Source organism: Zygosaccharomyces rouxii, assembly GCF_000026365.1.
Source record: "Zygosaccharomyces rouxii strain CBS732 chromosome A complete sequence".
Lineage (NCBI taxonomy): Eukaryota > Fungi > Ascomycota > Saccharomycetes > Saccharomycetales > Saccharomycetaceae > Zygosaccharomyces > Zygosaccharomyces rouxii.
The window spans coordinates 802,326-827,970 of NC_012990.1; the positions used below are offsets into that span (position 1 = coordinate 802,326).

At 40.0% G+C, this 25,645-nt stretch overlaps 17 protein-coding genes across 17 annotated transcripts; 9 read left to right on the forward strand and 8 right to left on the reverse strand.

Annotated features, from left to right (window-relative positions):
* Nucleotides 1-91: 91 nt before the first annotated feature.
* On the forward strand, nucleotides 92-616 carry MGT1 (methylated-DNA--protein-cysteine methyltransferase; the record flags this gene model as incomplete). Its single annotated transcript, XM_002494752.1, has 1 exon — nucleotides 92-616. The coding sequence occupies one exon, from the start codon at nucleotides 92-94 to the stop codon at nucleotides 614-616; it is 525 nt and encodes a 174-aa protein (XP_002494797.1).
* Nucleotides 617-625: 9 nt separating this feature from the next.
* TRM8 (tRNA (guanine46-N7)-methyltransferase) lies at nucleotides 626-1,471 on the reverse strand (the record flags this gene model as incomplete). The annotated part of the gene is made up of 1 exon (XM_002494753.1): nucleotides 626-1,471. One exon carries the CDS (start codon nucleotides 1,469-1,471, stop codon nucleotides 626-628), a length of 846 nt encoding a protein of 281 aa, XP_002494798.1.
* Nucleotides 1,472-1,672: 201 nt separating this feature from the next.
* On the reverse strand, nucleotides 1,673-2,425 carry MRPL11 (mitochondrial 54S ribosomal protein uL10m; the record flags this gene model as incomplete). The annotated part of the gene is made up of 1 exon (XM_002494754.1): nucleotides 1,673-2,425. One exon carries the CDS (start codon nucleotides 2,423-2,425, stop codon nucleotides 1,673-1,675), a length of 753 nt encoding a protein of 250 aa, XP_002494799.1.
* Nucleotides 2,426-2,673: 248 nt separating this feature from the next.
* On the forward strand, nucleotides 2,674-3,789 carry IVY1 (Ivy1p; the record flags this gene model as incomplete). The annotated part of the gene is made up of 1 exon (XM_002494755.1): nucleotides 2,674-3,789. One exon carries the CDS (start codon nucleotides 2,674-2,676, stop codon nucleotides 3,787-3,789), a length of 1,116 nt encoding a protein of 371 aa, XP_002494800.1.
* A 46-nt stretch (nucleotides 3,790-3,835) lies between these two features.
* On the reverse strand, nucleotides 3,836-4,432 carry COX20 (Cox20p; the record flags this gene model as incomplete). Its single annotated transcript, XM_002494756.1, has 1 exon — nucleotides 3,836-4,432. The coding sequence occupies one exon, from the start codon at nucleotides 4,430-4,432 to the stop codon at nucleotides 3,836-3,838; it is 597 nt and encodes a 198-aa protein (XP_002494801.1).
* Nucleotides 4,433-4,789: 357 nt separating this feature from the next.
* On the forward strand, nucleotides 4,790-6,526 carry ACK1 (Ack1p; the record flags this gene model as incomplete). Its single annotated transcript, XM_002494757.1, has 1 exon — nucleotides 4,790-6,526. One exon carries the CDS (start codon nucleotides 4,790-4,792, stop codon nucleotides 6,524-6,526), a length of 1,737 nt encoding a protein of 578 aa, XP_002494802.1.
* Nucleotides 6,527-6,915: 389 nt separating this feature from the next.
* Nucleotides 6,916-8,589, forward strand: HEM1 (5-aminolevulinate synthase; the record flags this gene model as incomplete). The annotated part of the gene is made up of 1 exon (XM_002494758.1): nucleotides 6,916-8,589. One exon carries the CDS (start codon nucleotides 6,916-6,918, stop codon nucleotides 8,587-8,589), a length of 1,674 nt encoding a protein of 557 aa, XP_002494803.1.
* A 301-nt stretch (nucleotides 8,590-8,890) lies between these two features.
* ZYRO0A10054g (reticulon family protein) lies at nucleotides 8,891-10,216 on the reverse strand (the record flags this gene model as incomplete). The annotated part of the gene is made up of 1 exon (XM_002494759.1): nucleotides 8,891-10,216. The coding sequence occupies one exon, from the start codon at nucleotides 10,214-10,216 to the stop codon at nucleotides 8,891-8,893; it is 1,326 nt and encodes a 441-aa protein (XP_002494804.1).
* Nucleotides 10,217-12,003: 1,787 nt separating this feature from the next.
* On the forward strand, nucleotides 12,004-14,097 carry LYS4 (homoaconitate hydratase LYS4; the record flags this gene model as incomplete). Its single annotated transcript, XM_002494760.1, has 1 exon — nucleotides 12,004-14,097. One exon carries the CDS (start codon nucleotides 12,004-12,006, stop codon nucleotides 14,095-14,097), a length of 2,094 nt encoding a protein of 697 aa, XP_002494805.1.
* Nucleotides 14,098-14,316: 219 nt separating this feature from the next.
* HEM3 (hydroxymethylbilane synthase) lies at nucleotides 14,317-15,300 on the forward strand (the record flags this gene model as incomplete). The annotated part of the gene is made up of 1 exon (XM_002494761.1): nucleotides 14,317-15,300. The coding sequence occupies one exon, from the start codon at nucleotides 14,317-14,319 to the stop codon at nucleotides 15,298-15,300; it is 984 nt and encodes a 327-aa protein (XP_002494806.1).
* A 177-nt stretch (nucleotides 15,301-15,477) lies between these two features.
* PRP42 (mRNA splicing protein PRP42) lies at nucleotides 15,478-17,061 on the forward strand (the record flags this gene model as incomplete). Its single annotated transcript, XM_002494762.1, has 1 exon — nucleotides 15,478-17,061. One exon carries the CDS (start codon nucleotides 15,478-15,480, stop codon nucleotides 17,059-17,061), a length of 1,584 nt encoding a protein of 527 aa, XP_002494807.1.
* A 62-nt stretch (nucleotides 17,062-17,123) lies between these two features.
* YCX1 (Ycx1p) lies at nucleotides 17,124-19,217 on the reverse strand (the record flags this gene model as incomplete). Its single annotated transcript, XM_002494763.1, has 1 exon — nucleotides 17,124-19,217. One exon carries the CDS (start codon nucleotides 19,215-19,217, stop codon nucleotides 17,124-17,126), a length of 2,094 nt encoding a protein of 697 aa, XP_002494808.1.
* Nucleotides 19,218-19,551: 334 nt separating this feature from the next.
* FMN1 (riboflavin kinase) lies at nucleotides 19,552-20,121 on the reverse strand (the record flags this gene model as incomplete). Its single annotated transcript, XM_002494764.1, has 1 exon — nucleotides 19,552-20,121. The coding sequence occupies one exon, from the start codon at nucleotides 20,119-20,121 to the stop codon at nucleotides 19,552-19,554; it is 570 nt and encodes a 189-aa protein (XP_002494809.1).
* A 172-nt stretch (nucleotides 20,122-20,293) lies between these two features.
* On the reverse strand, nucleotides 20,294-21,886 carry GLE1 (nucleoporin GLE1; the record flags this gene model as incomplete). The annotated part of the gene is made up of 1 exon (XM_002494765.1): nucleotides 20,294-21,886. The coding sequence occupies one exon, from the start codon at nucleotides 21,884-21,886 to the stop codon at nucleotides 20,294-20,296; it is 1,593 nt and encodes a 530-aa protein (XP_002494810.1).
* Nucleotides 21,887-22,144: 258 nt separating this feature from the next.
* MRPL7 (mitochondrial 54S ribosomal protein uL5m) lies at nucleotides 22,145-23,032 on the forward strand (the record flags this gene model as incomplete). Its single annotated transcript, XM_002494766.1, has 1 exon — nucleotides 22,145-23,032. The coding sequence occupies one exon, from the start codon at nucleotides 22,145-22,147 to the stop codon at nucleotides 23,030-23,032; it is 888 nt and encodes a 295-aa protein (XP_002494811.1).
* A 321-nt stretch (nucleotides 23,033-23,353) lies between these two features.
* Nucleotides 23,354-23,680, forward strand: RSM27 (mitochondrial 37S ribosomal protein mS33; the record flags this gene model as incomplete). Its single annotated transcript, XM_002494767.1, has 1 exon — nucleotides 23,354-23,680. One exon carries the CDS (start codon nucleotides 23,354-23,356, stop codon nucleotides 23,678-23,680), a length of 327 nt encoding a protein of 108 aa, XP_002494812.1.
* Nucleotides 23,681-23,780: 100 nt separating this feature from the next.
* GPI1 (phosphatidylinositol N-acetylglucosaminyltransferase) lies at nucleotides 23,781-25,628 on the reverse strand (the record flags this gene model as incomplete). Its single annotated transcript, XM_002494768.1, has 1 exon — nucleotides 23,781-25,628. The coding sequence occupies one exon, from the start codon at nucleotides 25,626-25,628 to the stop codon at nucleotides 23,781-23,783; it is 1,848 nt and encodes a 615-aa protein (XP_002494813.1).
* Between the last annotated feature and the right edge of the window lie 17 nt (nucleotides 25,629-25,645).

Here is a 25,645-nt window from a genome sequence, read left to right on the forward strand (position 1 = left end):
TTATAGTTATCCTTATATAAAAATCGTCTCATCTTCTATGTATAACGATCATTGAGAAAAATAAGCAGTATAAAGAAAAGTTCAAGGTATTATGGAGGAGAAATTATATTATAGGTATCTGGATCATCCTATAACAACTGTATTGTTGGTTTCAAGGGGCAAAACTGGGTGTCTCGTTTATGCCTCCCTAGGTTCTAATCGAAAAGAGTTGTTGAAGATTAGCCAGTCTGATTTCCGGAAGTTGTCCAGAAGCACCAAAGTGTCATACGGTTTATACTATGATGCTAACGACTCCATGGTAAATTTGGAACGGTCATTTGCATCTTATTTAGACGGATCATTTACGGAAACTATACCATACGAATACCTGTTTGGTACTAAGTTCCAACATAAAGTTTGGGATGAGCTTTTAAAAATTAAGACGGGGGAGACTACTACATACCGCCAAATTGCAGAAGCAATTGGATCACCAAAGGCCTACAGAGCGGTTGGAACTGCAGTAGGTGCGAACAAGATAGCTGTTATTGTACCATGCCATCGATGCAAACCATGCGATGGATCATTAGGTAACTTTAGATGGGGTACTCAATTAAAAAACCGACTATTACAACAATAAAACAAATGATTATTCTATTACAGGATTCGGTAACCTTTCAAAACAAGCGACATACTTATCGCCTTTCTTCCTTTCCACTTTTTTACCTTCTTCAGTGGCATGAGTCATTATCTTTACACATTTATCCTTTGATTCCCATTCTGAGCTCAACCTTTGGAATAATGGATGCTCTTCCAAATGTTTTACCATCCAATCATGCAAGTCCTTGACATCTGTAATCGTGTATACGACACCACCTTCTCTAAGCACGTAGGCATATTCACTCAATAAAGTGTTAGTAATAATTCTAGCCTTGTGCTTTCTCTGCTTAAAGTGGGGGTCTGGGAAACAGAAGAACATCTTAGACAACTGACCCTTGTAGAAGAAGTTAGGTAAAAACTTCATTGCATTACCTCTGAGCACATTGATATTTTGATAACCTTTCTGTTGTGCATGGTTATTCCTCAATGCAATTATTTTGTCCTCCACATAGTTGGTAACTTGAACTCGAATTTCCATACCTAGGATCAATTGATCTGGAAACTCAGGTGAGAGATCCACCATTAGGCCACCAAATCCACATCCTATATCTGCTATGGTGACTTGACTCTTCATCTTACCGGTTGTCGGATCGTGGAACTCGGGATACAGTCTAGACCAATCCATTTCATCTGGAGACACTGGATATTCTAACTGATGGTCAGAAAATGGATTGGAGTGAGCTCTTTGACGATAAAACCTTTTACGAGGTAAGTCAATCTTTTGTTCAGATTCATCAATCCTGACGTGCTTCAACTCTTTACGATTTTCTTCTTTATTGACTCTATAGGCATAACGTTTAGAACCAGGGTCCTGACTAAGTGGTTTAGCTTTCATATCGATAGATTACTGATCTAAGTTACTGTATATTGTAAGTGTCTATAGTATGCGATGAGCTTAAAATTTTCAGCGATGAGCTTAATACGTAGTGAAAATAATCACTTGGAAACAGAATCAACGGATAATTTTTATAAAAAATTGATTGACTGAATATTTATTTACAGGGCATCTGTGAATTATCTATAACAAATTCTATTATTATTCTTGACCATCCTTCTCGTTGTTATCGTGATGAGATTGCAGGGTCAAGTATAAAGTTTGAGAGCCTGCCTCTAGAGTTTTCACAAGACCTGCACCACTTAGAATGTGCAACAATCCAAGTAATTGAGATTGTAAACCTTGCTTGTCTGGTAGGTTCTTGAAATGTGACAACTGGTTGATATCGTAGACAGCAGTTTCCACCTTAGCCCCCACTACGAAAAGTCTATCTTGCGATTTTTCCAAAAGCTTCAAGACCTTGGCTACAGATTGTGGATCTGTCTCTGGGAAACATATGGCTGCTGTAGGACCCTTGAACAAAGGGAGCAATGGATGCGACAGATTTTGATCACGACGTTTTATGGGGGCACATGGATCAGGAAATGCTGAGTTCCTCAAATAAACGCTGAAAAGGTTATTTCTAAGCACTGTAAGCGAACCGCCAGCTTTTTTAATCTGGGATCTGTAGTGGTGGTCCTCATTTTTCATTAAATTGTTGTAATGTACAAATAGAATTACAGGATTTGAACCCATTAATTGCTTATAGGAATCGATTAAAAATGTCTTTCTTGATGTAACAGGTTTAACGATATCACGACCATCTTGTGGTGATTTAGAAGTCTTGAAGGCAGCAGGAGCAGCCCTAGATGCATATGAAGCAAAACTTCGTGAAACAATGGTTTGTGAACAGATACGTAGGCTACAAAAACCTAAACCACTAGAACCCCATAATTGTCGACTAACAAAATTCATCACGACCTATTTGAGACTCAAGAAAAGCTCACAACAGTGAGAATTTTGAATTATTTCACTGTTTAATTCAGCGAATAAATGTTGAAATTTTTCATTTCATCTTATTTTCCATATCGATTGTTCCAATCATTGGGAACGGATCACACTAACAAAACCTTAAAGAACCTTTAAAAGGGGACTCAATAAGCGTAAGAGAGGTTAGTTATAAGGCTTACGAGTATTTACAATCAATTCTAGGACCTTTCATTATGGATAGACCTGATTCTGGCAGTGTTTCTCCCGGGAGATATGCACCTCATCTCTCCGAATTTTATTCAATTGTCAATAATACGAGTCCCAGTAGTTCAGATGGTATGGTTGATGGTGAACGCCGTGGATCACATTCGATGGCCGCTCCCAGTATGACGTCCAATTTTAGCTCTATCAGCGATTTGAGAACTCTAGTCACTAAAAGGGATATTAAGAATACTGTCGATGCTCTTCAAGGGTTGTTAGATTCATCAAGGGCATATAATTCATCGTTACAAGAGGTTTCACGTAATGCTAGCCTAATGGGACATTCTTTAGAGAATCTAGCCAGATTGAAAGGCTGTAGTGATGATAGTGCAGAGAAATTATTGAGTGCAAGCGGATTATTCTATCTATTGGCCAACCATGAAAATATAATGTCACAATGTTTAAAGGGTGTACTTGGTGAGAGTCTATTAGATAAAATTGATCAATTTAAGGTAGAATCTAAAAAGATGGAAAATGAATTTAAAAGTCATGCAAGGGAGGAAAGTCTTAAATTGAAGATTCAGGAGAGACATAACTTGAAATTGGCACAGCGTAGAACGAGAAATTTAGTCTCATACAAAGAAAGTTTGGTAAATCTACAATCTCAATTGGATCAATTGGAATCTCTAAGGCACGATTATTATCAGGATTCTTACAATTTGGTAGAATCGACGTGTGCAAAAGTGCTGGACGCCGTAGCGACCGTCTCAAGAGCTCGTGTAGAAATTTCAGAAAATGTTGCACGGAAAGGTTGGTCTGGTGGTGGTCTTGACGATCTTTTAATGGACGCTGAAGATCCTTTCAACAAGGAAGATTCAACAATTAACGAAGGCCAGAGTGAAGGTGAAGAAACTATCGAAGATGATAATCTAAAGAAGGGTGTTGCATCACCACAATTTTCTACTGCACAACCACACAATGAGATGGAATCTGAAGCTGAACATGACCATAGCCATGAAAATGAAGATCGAGATGACGATGAAGATGATGGTAACGTTGACCCAGATGCTGATAACTCATTTTCCCTACCACTGGCTGGTAGTTCGAGAAGTCGGGAACCACCAATCGAAAATGACGACGAATCATAACATATCATATTTATAACAATTATATTTACAAATTGAATTACCGAAATTACCAAAATTTGTACCAAGGCTTCTTCCTCTCGTCATGCTGTTCACTTGCAGTTTCATGGCGATTATCCCATTGGCCCTTAATCCTTTCATCATGATCTACATTTCTACGCATTGGTCTCTCCTTATTAGCCATCGTCTGTTTAGCCATCTGTGCAATCTGGAAGCTACGTTTGCGACGCATCCTACACTGCTCCCATCCAACAACAGATCCAAGTAAAAGACCACCAATAGACCAATTAAATGCCCTAGATGGATTTTTGTGATAGAGGAAAGTAACACCCCCCATGACGAACATGCTGGTAAACCCAATAAGACCCGAATCCCTGAAGCATGGAATTGAGGTCAATTTGGCAACGGAAAAATCTCGCCAACTAACGGTACCCCATGCCTGTTTAAAATTAATCTGCTCCTTGGAATTGGCTAATTGTGATTGAGACATCTCATTGTTGAATTTCGGACTAGTATCCTCGAGTAGAATCTTCTGCCCTCTGGAGTAACTCGAAGGTGCAGGCTCCGATGGAGATGCAGAAGGCAAATCAGTTACTGGTTCAGATGCCGACTCATCCTTCTTAGACTTCCATGGCCACCAACCCATTATTCCTATAGTACTATCAATGTCTTTCTAGTATATACTAATGCTTACCATACTCATACTCATCTCATCTCATCTCAACCCAGAATTTTTCATTTTTTACCCGCAATATCAACGCGTGCTTAAGACGAAGTTTGAAATTGAAAAATTACCAACGGCTAAACCTATAGAATAAGATAATTGAGGTTTGAAAAAGAGCTAAAGCGCCGTATTTGGGTCATATTAGAGGTTCAGTCGAAATTCTACGGTATCTAATTATCCCCCTACCGTTTTTTCCTAGTTTCTTTTCCCTTTCGTCTATTATTTTTGGTTCTTGGGTTCAAAGTTTAATGTTGTAAACGAAACTAATTCATTCCAACAATGTACAGAGACAAATATCGCCAGAATCCCTCTTATGACGAGCCATTCAATCTATTCCCACCACATTCTGTTAATTCTAGTCGGGAGGCAGTCGCACCTTATCCGATCGAAGACGCAAATGAAGTTATAAATCCAATACCGGTGTTCACCTCTTCAACTACAAATTCACATTCCACAACACCAACAAGAAGGAACCATGATCGATACGAAATGCCATTTCAATATGCTGAACCTGGTTTAGATCCTTTAATGACCTCTTCGCACGTTAGGGTACCGCCATCGTTATCGACACCGACGGATTCAAGTTTCCCCAGGGAAGTACATGTTGGCACACCGTTAAACGAAGCTATGGTACCGCCGCCACCTTATGAAGAATCAGAAGCTAGGATATTGCAAGAAAAAGCGTATAGGGTTGAGTCCCCTCCACAGGAAATACAAGAACCACTTCCAGCAGCACCGCAAGCACAGGCCCAAAGGCAAGCGCAGCGACAGGCCCAACCGCAAGCACAACCACAACCAAGATCAAAAGATCGTCATAAAGGTGTAGAACGTGAAAGAGATCTTTCGGAGTATTCACCAAAAGCCATTGAATTTTACAAAGTTTATAAGGCGACCGTGGAAGACTCTACCAACTTCACCCATAGCATTCAAATGAAGTGGTGCGAGACTCTATTGGAATATGCATTTGATGACGAGTTTTTATCACATTACAATATCAATGCAGAAAAGTTGAAAAGAACGCTAAGGCCTGAAGAAAGTTTAAAAAACCAAAAAGTTATATTAGGCCATTCGTTCCGCGTTCTAACTAAACTAGTCTCTCACAAGTGTGGCTCTGCTATGTATCTCATGGGGACGCTCTATTCACACCAACCATATTTGCAAATCAAAAATAAAAACATTGTTGATCGTAATGACAAAAAAGCACTCGAATACTACTGCCGTGCTGCCAAGACCAATCACAGCGATGCATGTTATCGAGCTGGTGTATGCTTCGAATATCAAAGAGGAACACCAGCTGAAGAATTTACCAAGGAAAGAGCTTTACAAAAGGCATTCCAATATTACGAAAGAGGTGCTGTTCATTGTGCTAACTCATCTTGCATGTACAAATTGGGTATGTTCTACCTTTACGGCTTATCGGGCCAACAGGATCCATTAGAGGCGCTACAGTGGTTTAAAAGGGCCAGCGAAGGTGGTAAGTCTACGCAGGCATTGTACGAGCTGGGCAAAATATACGAATTCACCTCTTTACCACCTCAAGTACAATCGATTTTAACCAGGTACAATATCAATAGAGATCCCGCTACAGCACTCAAGTATTTCCACAAATGTGCCATGGAGTACGATTATCCGCTGGCACAATGGAAATTGGGGTACTGCTACGAGTTTGGTGAATTACAACTACCTGTAATTGCGAAGAAATCTATAGCGTGGTACGCAAAGGCGGCCCTCGCGCAGCCAAAGGGTAACCCAATGGCAATGTTAGCACTAAGCGGATGGTATTTGACAGGTGCGCCAGACGTGCTAAAACCCAACGATAAAGAGGCATTCAAATGGGCTTCAAGAGCTTGCGAAGCAAGTGATGGTAAATTAAGTCGAGCGGAATACGCATTGGCTTGTTATCATGAGAATGGAATTGGATGTCATAGAAATTTAACAGAGGCAAGAATACATTTCGAGACTGCTACAAGACTGGGTCACATTAAGGCAAGAGATAGACTTGAAAAGGGATTCTAAGCGCTTAATGAGTAACCTTCGAGGTATTGATTGGACAATAGTCACATGGATTAGGATCATATGACCGTTATTTTTTCACTTTTCTTTTTTCCGAGCTTTTTTTTCTTTTTCCACGTTGTCATCTTTTCTTTTTGTTTTGTCATCGGAAGTTACCTGGGAAAAAAATAAGAAGAGTTCCAAACTTTTCAATGACCTTCAAGTGTATTAAAGGACAAAGGAATAAGGAGTATTTCTGGAGGAAGGGCGATCTGATCTAGACTCATTCAGAATCATTTGGAGTGCCTTCATTTTTCGGTTTTCAATTATCTTACCGTCTGAACATTTCTGGGCTTATCCAGCAAATTTTGGTTCTCTTGATTATTTATTAGCAAACTTCCATATCAAAGAAAATGGAGTCTATTGCACGTCAATCGGTCAAGATGTGCCCATTCATGCAGCGTGCTGGTTCTGCGAAAGGTTTGAAAGCTTTGCATAATTCTAATTTGCCAGCAGCAGCTCGTCAATGTCCTATTGTAGGTCATGCTATGAAAAGAACTTATGCTACTGCTACCGGCGCACCCAGAGAAGCATCAGCTAGTAATGCTAAAGCTGCTAGAAATGCAAATGAAGTAGTTGCTAATCACGCGACTCAGGAATCCACTTTTGACTACAACGGTCTTTTCGAAAGTGAAATTGACAAGAAAAGAGTTGACAAATCTTATCGTTTTTTCAACAATATCAACAGATTGGCTAAAGAATTTCCTAAGGCCCATCGTGACGTGGAAGAGGATAAGGTTACCGTATGGTGCTCCAATGACTATTTGGCATTATCCAAAAATCAACAAGTCGTTGATGCTATGAAAAAGACTTTGGACAGGTATGGTGCCGGTGCCGGTGGTACCAGAAACATTGCTGGTCATAACAGACACGCACTAAGATTGGAAGCCGAAATTGCGGCTTTGCACAAGAAGGAGGGTGCCCTTGTCTTTTCATCTTGCTATGTGGCTAACGATGCGGTTCTCTCATTGTTGGGACAAAAGGTCAAGGATTTGGTTATCTTTAGTGATGAACTAAACCACGCTTCTATGATTATGGGTATGAAGCATGCTCAAACAACAAAACACATCTTCAGACATAACAACTACGCCCATTTGGAAGAATTATTGCAGATGTACCCTAAATCAACTCCCAAGTTAATTGCTTTTGAATCTGTCTATTCAATGGCAGGTTCCGTTGCTGATATCGATAAAATCTGTAGTTTAGCTGAGAAATACGGTGCACTAACATTTTTGGATGAAGTTCACGCCGTTGGTCTCTACGGCCCTCATGGTGCAGGTGTTGCCGAACATTGCGATTTTGAACCTCATCGTGTTACTGGTGTTGAGAGTGTCCCAGGTAACTCTACTGTAATGGACCGTGTTGATATGATTACCGGAACTTTAGGTAAATCATTTGGTACTGTTGGAGGATACGTGGCAGCCTCTCAGAGATTAGTTGACTGGTTAAGATCATATGCCCCAGGCTTTATCTTCACCACCTCGTTACCACCTTCAGTGATGGCAGGTGCTACCGAAGCTATTAGATACCAACGTTCTCATTTGGAACTAAGACAATTACAACAATTACATACCGGTTACGTGAAGCAAGGGATGAAGGAGCTAGGAATTCCAGTTATACCCAATCCTTCTCACATCGTGCCTGTTTTAGTTGGTAATCCTGATCTAGCGAAGCAAGCTTCGGATATGTTGATGGATAAACACAAAATTTATGTTCAAGCAATTAACTTCCCTACAGTTTCAAGAGGTACTGAAAGGTTACGTATTACTCCAACTCCTGGTCACACTGACGATTTGTCAGAGATTCTTTTGAATGCAGTTGATGATGTCTTTAAGGAATTGCAATTGCCTCGTGTTAGAGATTGGGAGTCTCAAGGTGGTATTCTTGGTGTCGGTGAGCCTGGATTCGTCGAACAATCAAATCTTTGGACTGAGGAACAATTAAGTTTGACTAACGACCATTTGAATCCAAATGTCCTTGACCCAATCTTAGATCATTTGGAGGTATCGAGTGGTATTAAAGTTTAAATTTACATTCAGTATGAGTACGAGCTGTAAATACTCTTGAAAATATGATATGGTATATATATATATATATTTATTCACTCTACATGAGAAGAGAAGCAAATGAAAAGATGTTTTTATTTATTTTCAAACAGTAAGTAGTAGAGCAGAATAAGAGGTTGCAGTATAAATGTATTATACTGAATTATACTAGCATTAGTATTTACTTGATAGTTATAATATAAAGATGACAACGGTTCCTTAATACCGTGCTTCAGTCAATGATAACAAAAAAAAAAAAAAGGGGTGGAGGAGGTTAATTTGCTTAGTGTTTGTTGAAGTTCAACTCTTGGGTTAGAGAATCCTTGTTTTGTCTCAATTCATTTTGCAATTGGTCGACAGAAAAGTCGTGATTAGCTTCACTAGACAATGGGTTAGAAGATGGAACCTGTGGGAATTTGTGACCAGTCTTATCGGAAGCCTTGTTTGCGGCATCTTCAACGTCATGGACGGAGAAATCGTGACCAAAGTGACTGTTGTATTCATCGTTCAAATCACTCAAATGGTGGTGACTGATACCGGTAGAGCCAGCGGTTGGAGTTTCAGTTGGGATGTGAGATGAGAAAGTTTGAGCAGTAGCTTGCAAGGGGCTAGAAGTTTGTTTCTGGGAGAAAGCTTCAGAAGGGTGAGCCTCATGAGTGGCAGCACCGGCAGTACCGGCAGCACCAGCAGCGGCAGAACGAGAAGATGGAACACCACGAGAAGCAGCGGTAGTAGCAGATGGAGCGTGACCACTGACATAAGCACCTTGTTCTTCAGAACCAGTAGGAGCAGCACTATGTTCAAATGGAACCTTAGCAGCTAGACCAGCAGTAGTTGCTTGTGGGGCAGCAGAGGAAGTAGTTTTTGGGGCAGCACTAGCACGGTTGTAGTTAGCGTATTGAGTCTTGACGAATTTAGAGACTGGACCCAATTTGCAATCCAATTTTTCCAAGTATGGTCTAGATTTTTCAGATGCAATCTTTGAGAATTCAGCACTCTTAGCTCTGGCGATCTTCAACGCGTGGTTAACAGCTGCGTCGATCTCTTCTTGGTGGGTGTGGTAGACTAGGGGTAAGGTAAAGGCAGAGATAACCCCTAGGAAGACAATAGTCCAGACTGAAAACCAGGAGAAAAATTTGTGCAAGAAGTAAAGAACCAAACCTGCCTTCATGTTTTGTTTTGGTTCGTCGGCGAACACCAAAGTTCTCAATTTTGCTTGGTAAGTTGGCAAGTGTCTCAACAGTTCTTCAATACGTGGTCTTAGACAGCCAACAACGTTTGGACATTCTTTCAGACTGTATTTGGAGACGAGACCTTGACCAAGGACGACCTTTGAGACAAATTCAATACCCCCGGTAGTAAAGATCACAGTGTATAAAACTCTCAAAAAGAAAGTGATCAAGTTAACTTTTTTCAAAATCAACAAAGTCAATAAGGACAGACCAAAATATTTACCGGTTTCAATTGGATTTTTCCAAAGCAATAGATCAGTTGTTGGGTCCTTAACAGGAACTGATGGTGCGGCACCACCAGTGGTTGCGCCGGTAGACGCGTAATCTGATGGAGCTTGAGGAGGTTGAGCTCTAACACCTTTTGGATATGACGACATTATACTGGAATGTCTGTTTCTTAACTAAATATATTGGTTATAGACCAACTATTCAATGATATTGTTGTTAAAAGGAGTTGTTGCAGTGTGATTTTGCAAAGACCACCTTGTATTTATAAGTCCAAGGGCAGGAGGTAGCGGGTTTTCCCTTTTAGGCTAGATGGGAAAAACCCAAACATGCTCACCGATCACGTGTATGGGAGAAGGGAGGAAAGCAACTGGTACAAAGGAGCTAAGGGAGATAAGCTAGAAGTGTCAGTGCTTGCCTAGAGCGTTTTGGAACGGACCTTTTCATGTTCGAGAGAGGGTTGATATTATATTACGCGCGTCACTTTGGACGGCACCCGATATTTCCACTGTACGCGTATACCGCATTGCCGCCGAGGAGGTCCTTTAGTGGTTTTCCTCAAGCAAAGTAGTGCTGGTCCACGGAGTTTGCGCTGATTATTAATAGGTACAGACACTATTGCAGGATTCACAGCAAAAAAAAATGAATAGAGAGGTTGTTGTTATGTTTGAAGAATTTGACACTAGCAGCAAACATCGCGTTAATTGTCTCAGGGGTGCGCGATGAAAACTCCGAAAGGTCCGGGCGGCTAAAAGCATTGAACTGCCAAGAAATTATTATCAAGGTGGTTTACAGTCGCGTCGTAATACTGGTAACTGTATTTACAATCTACAGTGTGGAATGGGAAGGAAGAAACGGGTGGAAAAGAGTTCGTTGAAGATGATTGACGTTTTAATACATCTGTATGGTTAGTGACGACTTCCTGGTGTTGTACGCCCTTGACTGACTTTCATTGCAGTGTGGAACCTGTTCTCAGACTTATGGTTCTTGTCTGTAGATAATGTTTTTCCTTTTTCTTTCTGTAGCTATGGAGAAGACCGATGAAAACTGGGCGAGAAAATGATAGTGTACCCTTCTCTTCCACTGAGTAGCTCACAAGCACCGGATAAACATATGCATGTAGCGCATTCGAAAGTTCACTCATTTCAATTTGAACCGCTTGTCGCAATCGTGCCCTCTGGTTTTTGATAAACTTGAAGGCCCTAATCGGGGCCACAATCATTGGGTGTGCTGCTCTCCATCGCCCACCAAGGAGATTGGTTCACTTGCTAAACAGAAAGTAGTCTTTTGACCTGGCTTCGTGAATACTCGAGCGTTGAGTTTTTCATCCTTGTATAACCTAGCCTTCCCAGAGCGAGACCTCGGGGAATTCCTCCTCCGCCCCATAGTCTTTGAAACTGTGACTCATAGTACGAGCGGCACCTTTACAGAGGCGGGAGTACCGCTCACCGGCAAACATAAGCATAAAACAAATTACGCTCAAGCAGACATCCCCCAGGAATACCAAGGGGTGTAATATTCGTCCAAAGCTTCGATGATTCACGGAATTCTGCAATTGACATTACGTTCCGTAGTAGCACCCCAGGTGTAAACTTTAGCCTCTTCAGCACGAATCTTCACACGCCTATCTACCAGTGTACTCATTTCAGTTCCGTCAACTACAGTACCATTCGCCTTCTCTATAGCTACTATTGGGTAATATGCCATACTACTATCAAATTTTGATAGCGCCTTGCGTCACATGTAATTCTCTCGAACCTGAATAGCAAATTCCACCGGAATTTGGAAAAGGAAAAATTCAAGTGAAAAAATACATCAAGTAATACTCATCTCAACCTTTGTATTTATTTGAGCCGGAAATTCTAAAGCTCGTTTCTGGCACTCCTATGAACTTTTGATACCTCTGCTAAGCTGGCCATAGCCTTATCTCTTCCACAAAATGCTACGATTCAGTAGACTTTTTCACACCACTCCTCGAAGAAATGCTCAGAACTTGACTGAGAAGATTGTTCAAAAATATGCTGTTGGCATTCCTTCTGGCAAGGAAGTCCGTATGGGTGACTATGTTTCAATTCAACCTGAACACTGTATGTCTCACGACAATTCATGGCCCGTAGCGTTGAAATTCATGGGTCTTGGTGCCAAAAAGATCCACAATCCTCGTCAAATCGTTAATACATTGGATCATGATATCCAAAATCAAGATGCGAAAAATCTGACCAAATATAAGAACATCGAAAATTTTGCCAAATCTCAAGGTGTCGATTTTTACCCTGCCGGTAGAGGTATTGGTCATCAAATCATGGTCGAAGAGGGTTATGCCTTCCCGCTGACCTTGGCGGTTGCCTCAGATTCTCACTCTAACACTTACGGTGGTGTCGGTGCGCTAGGTACGCCTCTGGTTCGTACAGATGCAGCTGCTGTCTGGGCAACTGGTCAAACCTGGTGGCAGATTCCCCCAGTGGCTCGCGTAGAGCTACGTGGATCCTTACCACATGGTATTTCAGGTAAAGATGTCATTGTAGCCCTATGTGGTGTTTTCAACAACGATGAAGTTTTGAACCATGCCATTGAATTTGCAGGTGATATCTCTGCTCTCTCAGTGGAACACCGTCTAACCATTGCCAACATGACTACCGAATGGGGGGCCCTGTCAGGTCTTTTCCCCGTAGACAAGACCCTTCTACAATGGTATAAAGAGAAGCGTCTGCCAAAGATGCCAAATGATCATCCTCGCATTAACAGTACGCGACTAGGTCTTCTGGAACGTCAACTGGCGCAGAATGATGCGGCGCTACGTCCCGATAACGACGCACAATATGCAAAGAAGCTTGTACTGGACTTAAATTCATTGACGCACTACGTGTCAGGTCCTAACAGTGTTAAAGTATCAGCTCCGGTGCAAGATTTGGCCGATGTCAAGGTCAACAAGGCTTATTTGGTTTCTTGCACCAATTCGCGTCTCGCAGATTTAGAGGATGCCGCTGCTGTGGTATGCCCCACTGGTGATTTGAACGATATCAGAAAAGTAGCACCTGGCGTTAGCTTTTACGTTGCTGCAGCTTCATCAGAGGTTGAAGCCGATGCTAAGGCTACAGGTGCCTGGGATAAATTGTTGCGTGCCGGTTGTACAGTTTTACCACCAGGTTGTGGTCCCTGTATTGGTCTCGGTACAGGTCTGTTAGAACCCGGCGAAGTTGGTATCAGTGCAACTAACCGTAACTTCAAAGGTCGTATGGGATCAAGAGAAGCGTTAGCATATCTAGCATCACCTGCAGTCGTGGCGGCATCTGCCGTAACTGGTCACATAGCATCTCCAGCCGAAGTTATCGGTCAACCTGATGCCAAATTTAGTGGTATCAAGGCCTCAACTGATACACAGAGCGAAGAGGCACCTGCAGCCGAAGCAGCTGATTCCAATGCTTCCGCAGCTACCGAATCTGGTACAGAAATCCTGGAAGGTTTCCCCAGTAAAATTAGTGGTGAATTAGTCTTCTGCGACGCCGACAACGTCAACACAGACGGTATCTACCCAGGTAAATACACCTACCAGGATGATGTACCTCGTGAGACGATGGCCAAGGTCTGTATGGAAAACTACGATTCTGCATTTGGAGACATTGCCAAACCAGGAGATATCCTTGTAAGTGGGTACAATTTCGGTACTGGTTCATCCCGTGAACAAGCTGCTACCGCTTTATTGGCTAAGGGAATTCCGCTAGTGGTAAGCGGATCTTTTGGTAACATTTTCTTTAGAAACTCCATTAACAATGCTCTATTGACACTCGAAATTCCAGAACTAATCTCATTACTACGTGAAAAGTACTCTAGCGAAGCAGCTAAGCCCACTAGACGTACAAACATATTTTTAACATGGGATGTAGCTCATAAGAAAGTTGTGGTCACCGAAGGTTCACCAGAAGGTCCAGTTATCCTCGAGCAACAGGTTGGTGAACTGGGTAAGAACCTGCAAGAGATCATTGTTAGTGGTGGTCTTGAAGGTTGGGTTATGAGAAAATTAGGTACACAGTAAAACAAGTAGTCCAGAACTTATTTATTTATTTATTAAGAGAAACGACAATCTAAAGATCTTAATAACTACGAATTTTTATAGAATTACAAATTAATTCGAATGTGTATAACGTAAGAATCGGTTAGAGAGGAAAAAATGAAATTTTTTTTCAACTACAAATACAAATACAAATACAGGAAAAAAAAAAAAAAAGGAACTAAATAGAAGGTAGCTTTAAGCATGTCTAGGCGTATTCGTATTGGTGGTAGACAATCCCAGTTGGCCATTGTTCAATCTGAACTTGTCAAGCATTTGATTGAGCAGAAATTCCCCGATATTACATGCTCAGTATTTGCCCTACAAACATTGGGTGATCAACAACAGTCCAAACCATTGTATTCATTTGGCGGTAAAGCATTATGGACTAAGGAACTGGAAGATTTACTTTATGATGAAGATGATAACCGTAAACTAGACATTATTGTTCATTCCTTGAAGGATATGCCTACAACATTGCCTGATGGTTTTGAATTGGGCGGTATCACTGAAAGAGTAGATCCATCTGATTGTCTTGTCATGCCACAAGGGTCTCCTCACAAGAATTTAGACACCCTACCTGCAGGTAGTGTCGTCGGTACATCCTCAGTGAGACGCTCAGCACAACTGAAGAGAAAATACCCACATCTACGTTTTGAAAGCATTAGAGGCAACTTGCACACTAGAATAAGAAAATTAGACGATCCTCAGAACGATTATCAGTGTATCATCTTGGCATCCGCAGGTATGAAAAGGTTAGGATTAGGATATAGGATTACTAATACATTTGACAGTTCGGTAATGTACCACGCAGTGGGTCAAGGTGCATTGGGTATTGAAATTCGTGCACAAGATAAAGAGATGAAGAAGATACTGGATGCTGTCTGTCATAAGAATACAACTGTGTGTTGTCTTGCGGAACGTCAATTGATGAGATCCTTGGAAGGTGGTTGCTCAGTACCTATTGGTGTGGGATCCCGCTACGATGAAACAACGGGATACCTGCACCTACGTGGTATAGTCGTTAGTGTGGATGGAAAACAAGCAGTAGAATTGAACCAAGAATTGGCTATAAACGATGTAATACGTGATTCAATCGAGTGTGGTAAGTTGCTAGCGGAAAAAATGATTTCAAATGGTGCTAGAAAGATTCTAGAAGAAATCAATCTTGATAAGATTGACCAGTAAATGTATTGATAGAGACCATACGTGAATTATTCACGTTGTAAATAGATGATAATTTATTTTGTTACCCGACCGTTCTTAACAGTGGTAGCTGTAGTAGTAGATGGGCTACTAGTAAAGCATCGCTAGCACTAATACTACCACCACATGGAAGCCGTTCTCTGAAAGCATTTGTCTGTCATGGATCGGTTTAGTAGAGTTGTAAGTGATCCTGCATTCTCAGAATTAACTCTAGAAGTGGCAAGATTCCCCAAGAGTCTTGAAGGGTGGGAGAGACTTTTAAATCATTTAACGACTGTAGCATCTCCATTAAATAAGAATATCGATACAAGACTCTACCAATTGTTAATATCCACTTACCAATCTTTTCTTTGCCAGTTCCCCTACTTAGAGAATTACTATGTGGATTATGCCCTATTAGAATATAGGTTGGGCCATTTGAACAAAATGCATAGAATATTCCAACATGGATTGGCGGTATTCAATAACAAATCTTTACTGCTATGGACATCTTACCTCAAGATTTGCAATGAAGTTGTACCAAAAAGCAAGCAATTGTTAGAGAAATACGAATTGGCAGAAGACCATATCGGTATGCATTTCTTTGCAGGTGAATTTTGGCAGATGTATTTGGAACAAGTCAAATTAAGAAGTAACCAGCAACAGAGGTTCTTCTCCATACTAAGGAAAACATTAGAGATACCGTTGTACTCCTTTAGCCATTTCTACGCAGTCTGGCTTCGATGCGTGGATGATATACAAGATCTATCTCAGTTGAAGAAACTGGCACCCAAAGAAGATCTTATTAAAAAATTGAAGATTGACATCGATACAGGTGGCAGGAAAGGTCCTCGATTGCAAGAGGCCAAGAAACTATTGAGGAAATTCACTCGTGAATTGTATTTGGTCATCCAGTACCAAGTTCTCGAGATTTACTCACTCTACGAGTCCAAGATACAGACGCGCTACTATGTGTCTCCAGAAACTCTTATACCTACCCATGAACTAGAACTTTGGCAAAAATATTTGGAATATACAGTGAATTTGAAAATTGATGACTTAACCCATTTAAATTTCCAAAGAGCTCTCTTACCATTGGCGCACTACGACATCGTTTGGATCCAATATGCACGCTGGCTCGTGGATTGGAAAGAGGATTTGTTAACCGCTAAACAAGTTTTGACTAAGGGAATCTCATTATCACTGAAAAAAAGTAAACTGCTCAAATTTTTGTACACTATCTTGTGCAGTTTAAACGAATTCGACCAATTACAATGGATCATTGACCATGTTGAAACTGCATACTCAAACCATATTGAAGAAACCGATGATTTTGAATTATTTTGGGACTATGTCCATTTCCAACTTTTTATCAAGCCTCAATCAGGCGATGTATTAGACATTATCAGTAGACGTTTGGACCATTGTCAAGCAAGAGAAGGGCAATTCTTGTTGTTATCTGCCTTATTACAACTGCAAAAAATGGATAACACATCCTCCATTGAAGATAGAATTTTCCAGCATTTGATAAAAAACAATTGGGATTACTATTTAAAAGACGGCAGATTCTGGTCACTCTACAGTCGACTAATCTATCTAGACCCCAATAGATCTTATTTGGAAAGAAGAAGATGCATCTCAAACCAAGTGTGGACTAAAGCTCGTGAACGTCCTACAAAAAGTGAAATATTACCTCATTTACAGCAGTTCTGTCAATCCTATTTGCCTGAAGATATTGACCACTTAGAAGATTTATTCCAATAACAACCGACAATTTACGATATTATTACAACAAACGTTTTTCCTTTTGAAACGTCCCTCTTTTTCTAAATAACTTCTATGTATATATTAAGTCCAGTAATGAAGATGTAGAGGACCAGCAGTGTTATACTGATCTTCTTGTCAATACGCCAACCGTTTATCGGTACCACAATCCCCAGGATGATGAATGATACCAAAACACCAATGGCGCTTAGACTGAGATGTGAATCCACTTGGAAATCAATACCACATTTTATGAGAGATTTTTCACAACCCTTATGACTTCCTAACATTAGTATAATACCATCGACACCAATACCTAGCAGAAAATACAACAGCGGACTACCGAAGCAGGCGCCAAGAGCAATGTCTAGTACACCAATTTCCATAAAAACAATGTTTGAAACTAAATCACCGAAAGAATTACCCCAGGCAAAAACTGTTAGGCCTAGAATGGTATTGGAAATGTTAAATTTCTCTCCCCATTTCATCAGGATGTTTACTACGAGATGCACATTAAAGGATGTTGCACTCAATGATAAAACAAAGCCTGCGATTGCTCGCAAGTTTATATTCCAGTTGATAATACCTTTATACCATCTAAAGGATAGAATGATAAAAAGAATGGAACACAGTAAAAGCACCGACAAAGGACACTCTTCCGCCAGCAGAAGAGAGGAAATTGCCGGAACCAATGAAAATCTGATCACATCGAGAATATGGTGCGGTTTATCTTGTTTATCTTGAGGCATCACTGGAACCAGTATAGTTAACCAGATGGTGAGTGGTGTAGTAAACAGTAGTAATATGAATTCTGAAGTGGGGACAAAGGCATTGGCATCCGTTAAATAACCATAGAGCTTGAACCTTTGAAGCCAAGATTTAAAAGTTTTAGGAGAACCTTCCACGGCCTGTGATTCCATGACAACAACATGTTGCTCGTCAGATTGACCCACCGGTGTCAACGTATAGTAAAGCGGTCTTAGATCAGGCAGGTGGTCGCAACTCAAAGATTTAGAACATACAGGTCTCTTCTGTGGAACCGACAACAGTTGATCATTTTCTTGGGGCCCTGAATAATGCACACTTCCCTCTGATGATTGAGTTTCTGGTGGAGGATGGGATATTACAGGTAAATCTGCAGAGATATCACCTTCTTGCCAAGACGAAGCCCTTCGCCTAGCCACCAGCGGCGGAATGGTATCTTGATCAAATTCACTCTCTATATCTGAACAGATATCAGCGGCAGCAACTTGTTGGTTCTTCAATAAAGTTTCGTTTTCCCAAATGTCTAAAAAGTCTCTAAGCCTGATTCTAATCCATCTATTATAATTGACTCGCAAATACTGACGAATCCTTCTTCTGATATTAGCCCTCCTCTCCCTAATACCTTCATTGAACATATGAATGTTCCCACGGCGAGATATTTCAGGTACTTCAACATTACTTACAATGGTAGTAATATCAGCCATCGCATCTGAGTTTTCACGTTGGGCAGACACTACTGGACTTGAAGGGAGCAAATTATCACGTTTGTGGTCAAACACTAAGAAAGTTGCATACGCACAGTAGGCCAGTACCATTACTGCACATTCCCAAAGCATGAGGGTACCATCACAAAGGAAATAAATCGACAACAGAATTAGTCCAGCAAAGATCGACATGTCTTGAACGAAGAGTTGTCGATTGTAAGCTACTGACCCAGATTCATCCACACTTAAGGGTTCCGCTAAACTCTCCAAGTTACAACTCAATCTGTCCATTGGTTTTAACTCGATTGTTTTGATTAAAGCCATAGAACCCAATACCACAGTTAATAGGAAGAATATACCACCCAATAATTCACCAATGGCTAAAGTAATGGCACCTGCGTTCATAGCTTGGTATGTTCCGGTAATATCGGGAATGGCATTACCCATTGCCAGTAGGGTGAATCCAGAAACTCTGTCAGAGACATGCAGGATATCCCTAGATATTTGAGATAGTGATGGTGTTAAAAAATCTGAAGCTATTGAACCCAACATCACAAAGCATCCAAAAAGTCCAATCGGCTCTACATAAAATTGCCAAAGTCTTTCACTTTTCAAGGAAAGTATAATGAGAATAGCATTTATCGAATAGAAAAATGCAGCGACAATGCATCGTTGGTAAAGTCGCATTTCCAGTAATGCCAAATATGATTTGCTGGGTATATTATTGATATCTAGAATTCTCTATTGGCAGCTATCAACACATATGGCGGACTAAAACTTTCGATCTTGGCAAAAGTTCTGTTAATTGTGTAGTTGGGTAATTTTTCATTACTCGGAGTCGATAAGTCATCTCCAATGACTAACTACATAACATGCTCAAGAAAATATTGGGATAAAATGCCCAGGTATCATTTATAGTCTCTGATTTGAAATGTATTTAATCGTACTGAAATCACAATTCTAGTTTATGTACTCTTGTCTATCTACGTGATCTGGTGGTGTAGCAATGTGTCGCAGATGGCTAATGGTCAACTTGTTTCTGGTATTTCAGATAGTTTGGCCTCGATAAGATTTCGCTTGCGATTAATTTATCCTTGTTAATATCATCTATGAGTGCCTCCTTGGAATTATAGTTCAGCTCAGGTCTAATACGCCCCAGAAGATTGAATTTAACCTGAGCGCCGTAGAAATCTGCTTGGAAATGGTGCAAAATGTGCAGTTCCACCGTCTTCAATTTATTGTGGTAGAATGGATTCTTTCCCACTGAAAGGACCACTGGATGTATTTTTAAATCATCATTAGTTTCCTTGAGAAGTTTGCCATAGTTATAAGTTACAGTTCTACCGTCATTTCTCAAAGCCGTAGTATCTTCACGGTTTACACGTTTCAAAAGAGCGTATCCAAAATATACTCCCAATTCTAGATCTTGTGTCTCTGGTGGCAATTGTTCTAGGGGAACGTTGGCTGTAGGTATTCCAAGTTCAGCTGAACCTCTACCAAATCCGAATTCGATATCACAGAAATTGGTTACGATGGGAAATGGTGATTCTGGTTCCTCCGGTATGAGCCAATCGTTAGGTCTTAGTTCCATCAGAAGTTGAGCGAATGATGCAATCTCGAGCTTTGTTTTCTACTTATTGTAGTAGAGAACTTTCGCTGTTTGTAATCTGGTAATCAGATAAACGAGATAGTACTAACACACATGACATCCAATTCTCCAAGATTCAAAATTCTATTTATCGTACTTAAAGAGGTGAACGTATTTAATCTATCATCTCTGGGAAACTCTTGATTCCACTCGTCTGCCATTCTTCCATTAATATACGTAGACGAGCAGCACCGACGTATTTCTGTTGTGCAACCGCTGACGTTAAGTTATCACCAACGAGCTGTAGTAATTTTTGAGCCTGTTTACCATATGCCTGATAGAATTGTAAAGCAGCTGCATCCCACCACGATCCTAATACTACGAAATGTGAGTTTGTTAGCAGGTCTTGAGAAGTATTAGCGATGCGTGCTAGTAATCTCCAAGAGTACGAAATTGGTAAAGGATGCTGCTGTTGATTAATGACTTCCACAGATAACGGTAACCTTGTAATAACCGCAAACAGTGTGACCATTCCCCCCATTCTTTCATCGTAAGAAGTATCCTCTTCCCATTTATCATCGGAATTCCTCTTCCACCCCATATTTGAACGACCTTTTTCAGTATCAATCTTACAGGTATAGCCAATGACAAATGGACATTTTTTAACCAATCTTGCCATTAACAACTCTTTCAAATCAGGATACCTAGTCATCAGTGCTAGGGTCAGTTTGGCCAATGGTAATGCAGATTCAGGTTTAACTCTAACCTCTGTTTCTGACTGATGAACAAGAGCCTTTGCGATAAAGTTTAGTACCCATAGGTATGCAAGTTGATTTGCTTTCGTTTGATCGATTAAACCGAACAGCTCCATTTGAATCGATTGTAATTGTTGATTACTATTAGTCAATTGGCCAAATTTAGGATTGATCTTTCTCTTATGACGTGAAATCAAATTTCTAGTATCAACATCCATTTGTTTAACAGGTTCTACAATTTCTTTCTTGATCTGTAAAATTTTATCCTTATAATGCCAAAAAGTCTTTTCAATCCCTTTGAAATCTGTTACAGTCTTACCACGTCTTGCCTGTTCCGCTATCAACGCTTTTTCTTGCTCATCCCTGGTTCGTTGCTCTTGTTGTTCCTTCTCTTCTTTTAATTTCCTTTCAGCTTCTTGACGTTTCCTCTCTTCTTCCAATTGACGTTTCTTGGCATCTTCTTCTTCACGTCGTCTTTTGGCCAGTTCCTCTTGGTGTTTGCGTGCCTCCTCTTCTTTTCTCCTGCGGTCCTCTTCAGCCTTCCTCTTGGCATTTCTCACTGATTGGACCTGAGCGCTATTATCAATGTCCAATTGATTCATTTTTGACACCAGAGAATTCGCCAAGGCCGATAGAATATCTCTAGTATCATGAGCAACTACCGATCCACTAGATGCAAATTTAGATGCAGATGCAGAGGGGGAAGCAGAGTTTTCCAATGACCGTTCACTGGCTTGACCTGAAGAACCCGGTACAACGGTTGGAATCGACTCTACAGTCGGGAGCTTTGCACGCAAGTTCAATTGACTTAGTAGCTGCTCATATTCGGCATCTAACTTCTCAGAAACTTCACTTGACTGCCTGCTGTGTTGCCTCGGCAGTTTTAATCTTGGTATATCAACCTCTTTCTCATTGACAAATGTGTACTCATCGGGACTTGGCTCATCTGTAGAAAACGGCGAAACATCCTCATCATCACTAATATCATACAATTCGTCAAGTACGAATCTCATGTCAGCCTAGGTTAACGAGAGTTTGATGCCGGTTTCCAGTTCTCTTGATACTTCTACCTTCATAGAGCTGAATTCAAGATGAACTTCTAATGTTCGTCCATAATGATATTTATGCTTTACTATTGCCGATTGAAAAATTTCACCAATACTGAACCAAAAACATTGATAATACACCAATTGTATACCATATTGAAGGTTGTTTAAGCGCCCATTGTCTTTGAAAGTTGTTCATCAGGTTTTTGGCGGTTAGATTTGACTATGCAGAAGTTCTCCTGTTCCAAGAGGTGCTTTTCAAGCAGTAGTGTTGCCTACAAGTCTCACTGTTCGTTGGTTAACCCTGTTCATCATAGAGTTAGAATTGATAAATCGAGGCTTTCACCAAGATTTCCTGAGTTAAACTTGGATAAGAATGATATTAGAAATCCTGGATTTAACCCTGTAACAACGCACCAGGACCGTGTTCACGAACACTATTTAAATACTTTAAAATCCGATATGCTTTTGATTAACTATGCACACAATGCACAAACCAAAGCGGGGCTCAAAAAGAGATCTTGGGATGGATCATCACCATACCACATCAATAGACCATTAAGGAAACCTCAAGGCAGTACCAGTCAATTACCTGATTTACACCCAGTCAAATGGCATAACATTCCAGAGGTTACCAGCGTCGTTTTGAACTGTTATGTTAGGGAAGCCAAGGAGAACAAATTGCTCGCCATTTCTGCAGCATTACAACTACAGCAAATTACCGGTTGCAAACCACATCCAATTTTCTCAAAGAGCGATGTACCCAGTTGGAAACTGAGACGAGGTAACCAGATGGGGGCCAAAATTGAATTGAAAGGTAGACCGATGTCGCAGTTCCTATCAACATTAACCGAAATTGTTATGCCCAGAATAAGAGAGTACAAAGGTATAAGTAACAAGTCTGGTAATGGATTAGGTTCATTGTCCTTTGGTCTGACTTCAGAGGACGTAAAATTCTTTCCAGAAATCGATTCTAACCAAGATCTGTGGCCTAAGACCTTTGGTATGCATATCAACATTAACACTTCCGCACAGACCGATGTTCAAGCTAGAACTTTGGTTAGTGGATTCCAAATCCCATTTCATGGTGTAGAAAAGAAGAGAATTGCCTAAGATACTTGTATATATATGGTATTAACCTTGTATTTAGCTTAATTGAACGATATTATAGTATACAAGCCACTCATATCGTTGAAATTCAAATATTCGAATAAAATTATGATGACAACACCAAGCTTATACTTGCATTTCCAAATATTGATACTATCAAATATTCAATATCGTTATTATTCCTTATACTTATCACTATAGACGAATATGGTTTTTTCAATATGATCGATATTGAAGTGAAAAGTTGGTTGATGCACTACGGTCAATTAACCGTCCAATACAGAAGATTATACACAATTTAAGCCAATTGGAGACATCCTCACCATGACAGTCTCTAAGGACCGCCTGTTAAAAGTGGCAGAATTATCAGCCAAAATTTTTGACCAAAATTTCAACCCATCAGGAGTGAGAACGGGTTCACAAATTTTGGCCAAAAGACTGAAGGGTCCTGCTGTTGCAAGTTATTACGGTGATCCAGATCTATTAAGGTTCAGACATTTACGAACTTTGTACCCAGGATTTAAATTTGCAGATTTGGATGAAGAATACAGACTGACAATGTTAGAAGCTAGAAAGAGACGTGGTAAAGGTGCACCAAAGAAGAAGAAAGAAGCTACTTCTGGTGGTGGAAAGGCTAAGAAGAGAAAATAGATTCACAAAATTAGCATTACAAATGATGATACATTTAGGTTCATGTACATAGATATCAAACCCCTGTGTAAATTAAAACGAAGGAAAAAATTATTATACGTTAATCCAATTTTCTATCCTTAGTATTTGTGAATTGTTCCCATTTATCATATAACGTGTGAATATCTATAGGTCTCTTTGGTAACGATGAATACAATATTTGGTACAATCTATTTCTTTTAATGGTAACCGGCAACCCAAGTGTGATCTGCTTTAAAGTCTTGATGGAATAAAAGTTATCTCTAATGTGATCCATAAGTACCACGAATGGTTTAAACATAAAATAAATGCTTAGGGGTTTATTCTTAAGCTCAAAATGCGGTACATCTTCATTTTTTTTCAATTTTAACGATATACCGCCAGGGATTCTTCTGGGATCTTTGATCCTTAATAAAAGTGCAAATAGTGGGAAATGATTTAAAAGTGCAATGATAGATTCGAGAATAATTTCAATAGTGATAGCTGCCATCCTTAGCACGGTATATGAAAAATAAAATGCTAAAACTGTCGGCGTCAGGAAAACTAATATGATAAAGAACAAAGTCCCCAACAGCAATTCATCCAATTGGAAAAAATTATTATCCACTCTATTACGCAAAATATTCTTCTTTTTCCCACAAAATAAATAAAATAAGCTTATCATAATGTTCAATTGCCAATGGTATATTTTACTGCTGATACGGTAGAAGAGATAAATGTGAATTGATAGGATGGAAAAATAATCAAGAATCATGGAGAGGGCAAACGTTCCGCCGAATACACAGCTCATCTTAGCCAATCCATTGATGAAAAATTTCAAAGTGCCAACATCCGCCAACGGTTTTATGAACATTAAATTGGAAAAATCGATTGTCCATAGGAACATATCACTTAAGAAAAGCGCCAATTCTTCATTGAGTTTAATTCCAACGGGGTTTTGAGCCAAAACAAGCGTTACAGTATTAATGCAATGATAAAGACAGTATGTGATCACTCTATGAAGGACAGGAGCGATTTCATCACATTTCTCCAATAGAATAGATCCAAATATCAGACCAAATGAAACATCGTTCAGCATTAACCACAAAGTGTTGTAGAATCTGATGTAATCAGGATAATATTTTGAAGGCAAATCCTTACGCAGATTGGCAGACGCCTCTGAATATGTTCTAAATCTTGGTAGTGCCTTACGTATGGAAACATTCACATTAATTCGCAGGTATTGTACCGGAAAATAACATATCTGTTGACATCTCAAATCTATTTGTCGTGCAGTAACTGATAGGTTAACCAGCGGTAATAAACCATTATTCAATATCAAGTAGATGCAAGTTGCCAGATGGCAGGCAAATATCGTCACATAAAAACAGATACTAGCTAAAAAATTTCGTACAGGTTTGAGCCTGTTCCATAGGGCAATTCTTCTATTATAGGTCTTGACAGATTTCCTTGAATAATGTGGGTACCTATGATATAATGCCGCTAAATGCGTACTGAATAAATTTAACAATTTTAAAGATTGCCTTAGCCTTCTATCATGAGCTTGGTATCGTGGATGGTCCCAAATTTGACATAGACTTCTAGCTTCTTTACAACTATCATTGGCATCGTATTCCTTTTCTGGTAAACTCAAAGATATAGGTTCCAAACTAAAGAATTGTAATAATTCAATTCTGGGTGCTCTAAACTCTATAATACAAGTCTGCTTAATAGAAAATTCCCACTGATTACTGTAAGCTTTTCTCTTGCCCACAATAGCATAGGGTGATTCCAATTCCTTGTCGTCGATCAATTGGTTGGGAACTGCGTCAAGTACTACATAATCCGTACCTCTTAATGCAATTGCTATAGCTGCTAACTCTTCACTGGGAAGACGAAGACTTCTAGAATTCAATTCTTGAGGCCAGAAAATGTATCTATTGAGATTCATAGCATTTATGCTTGGAA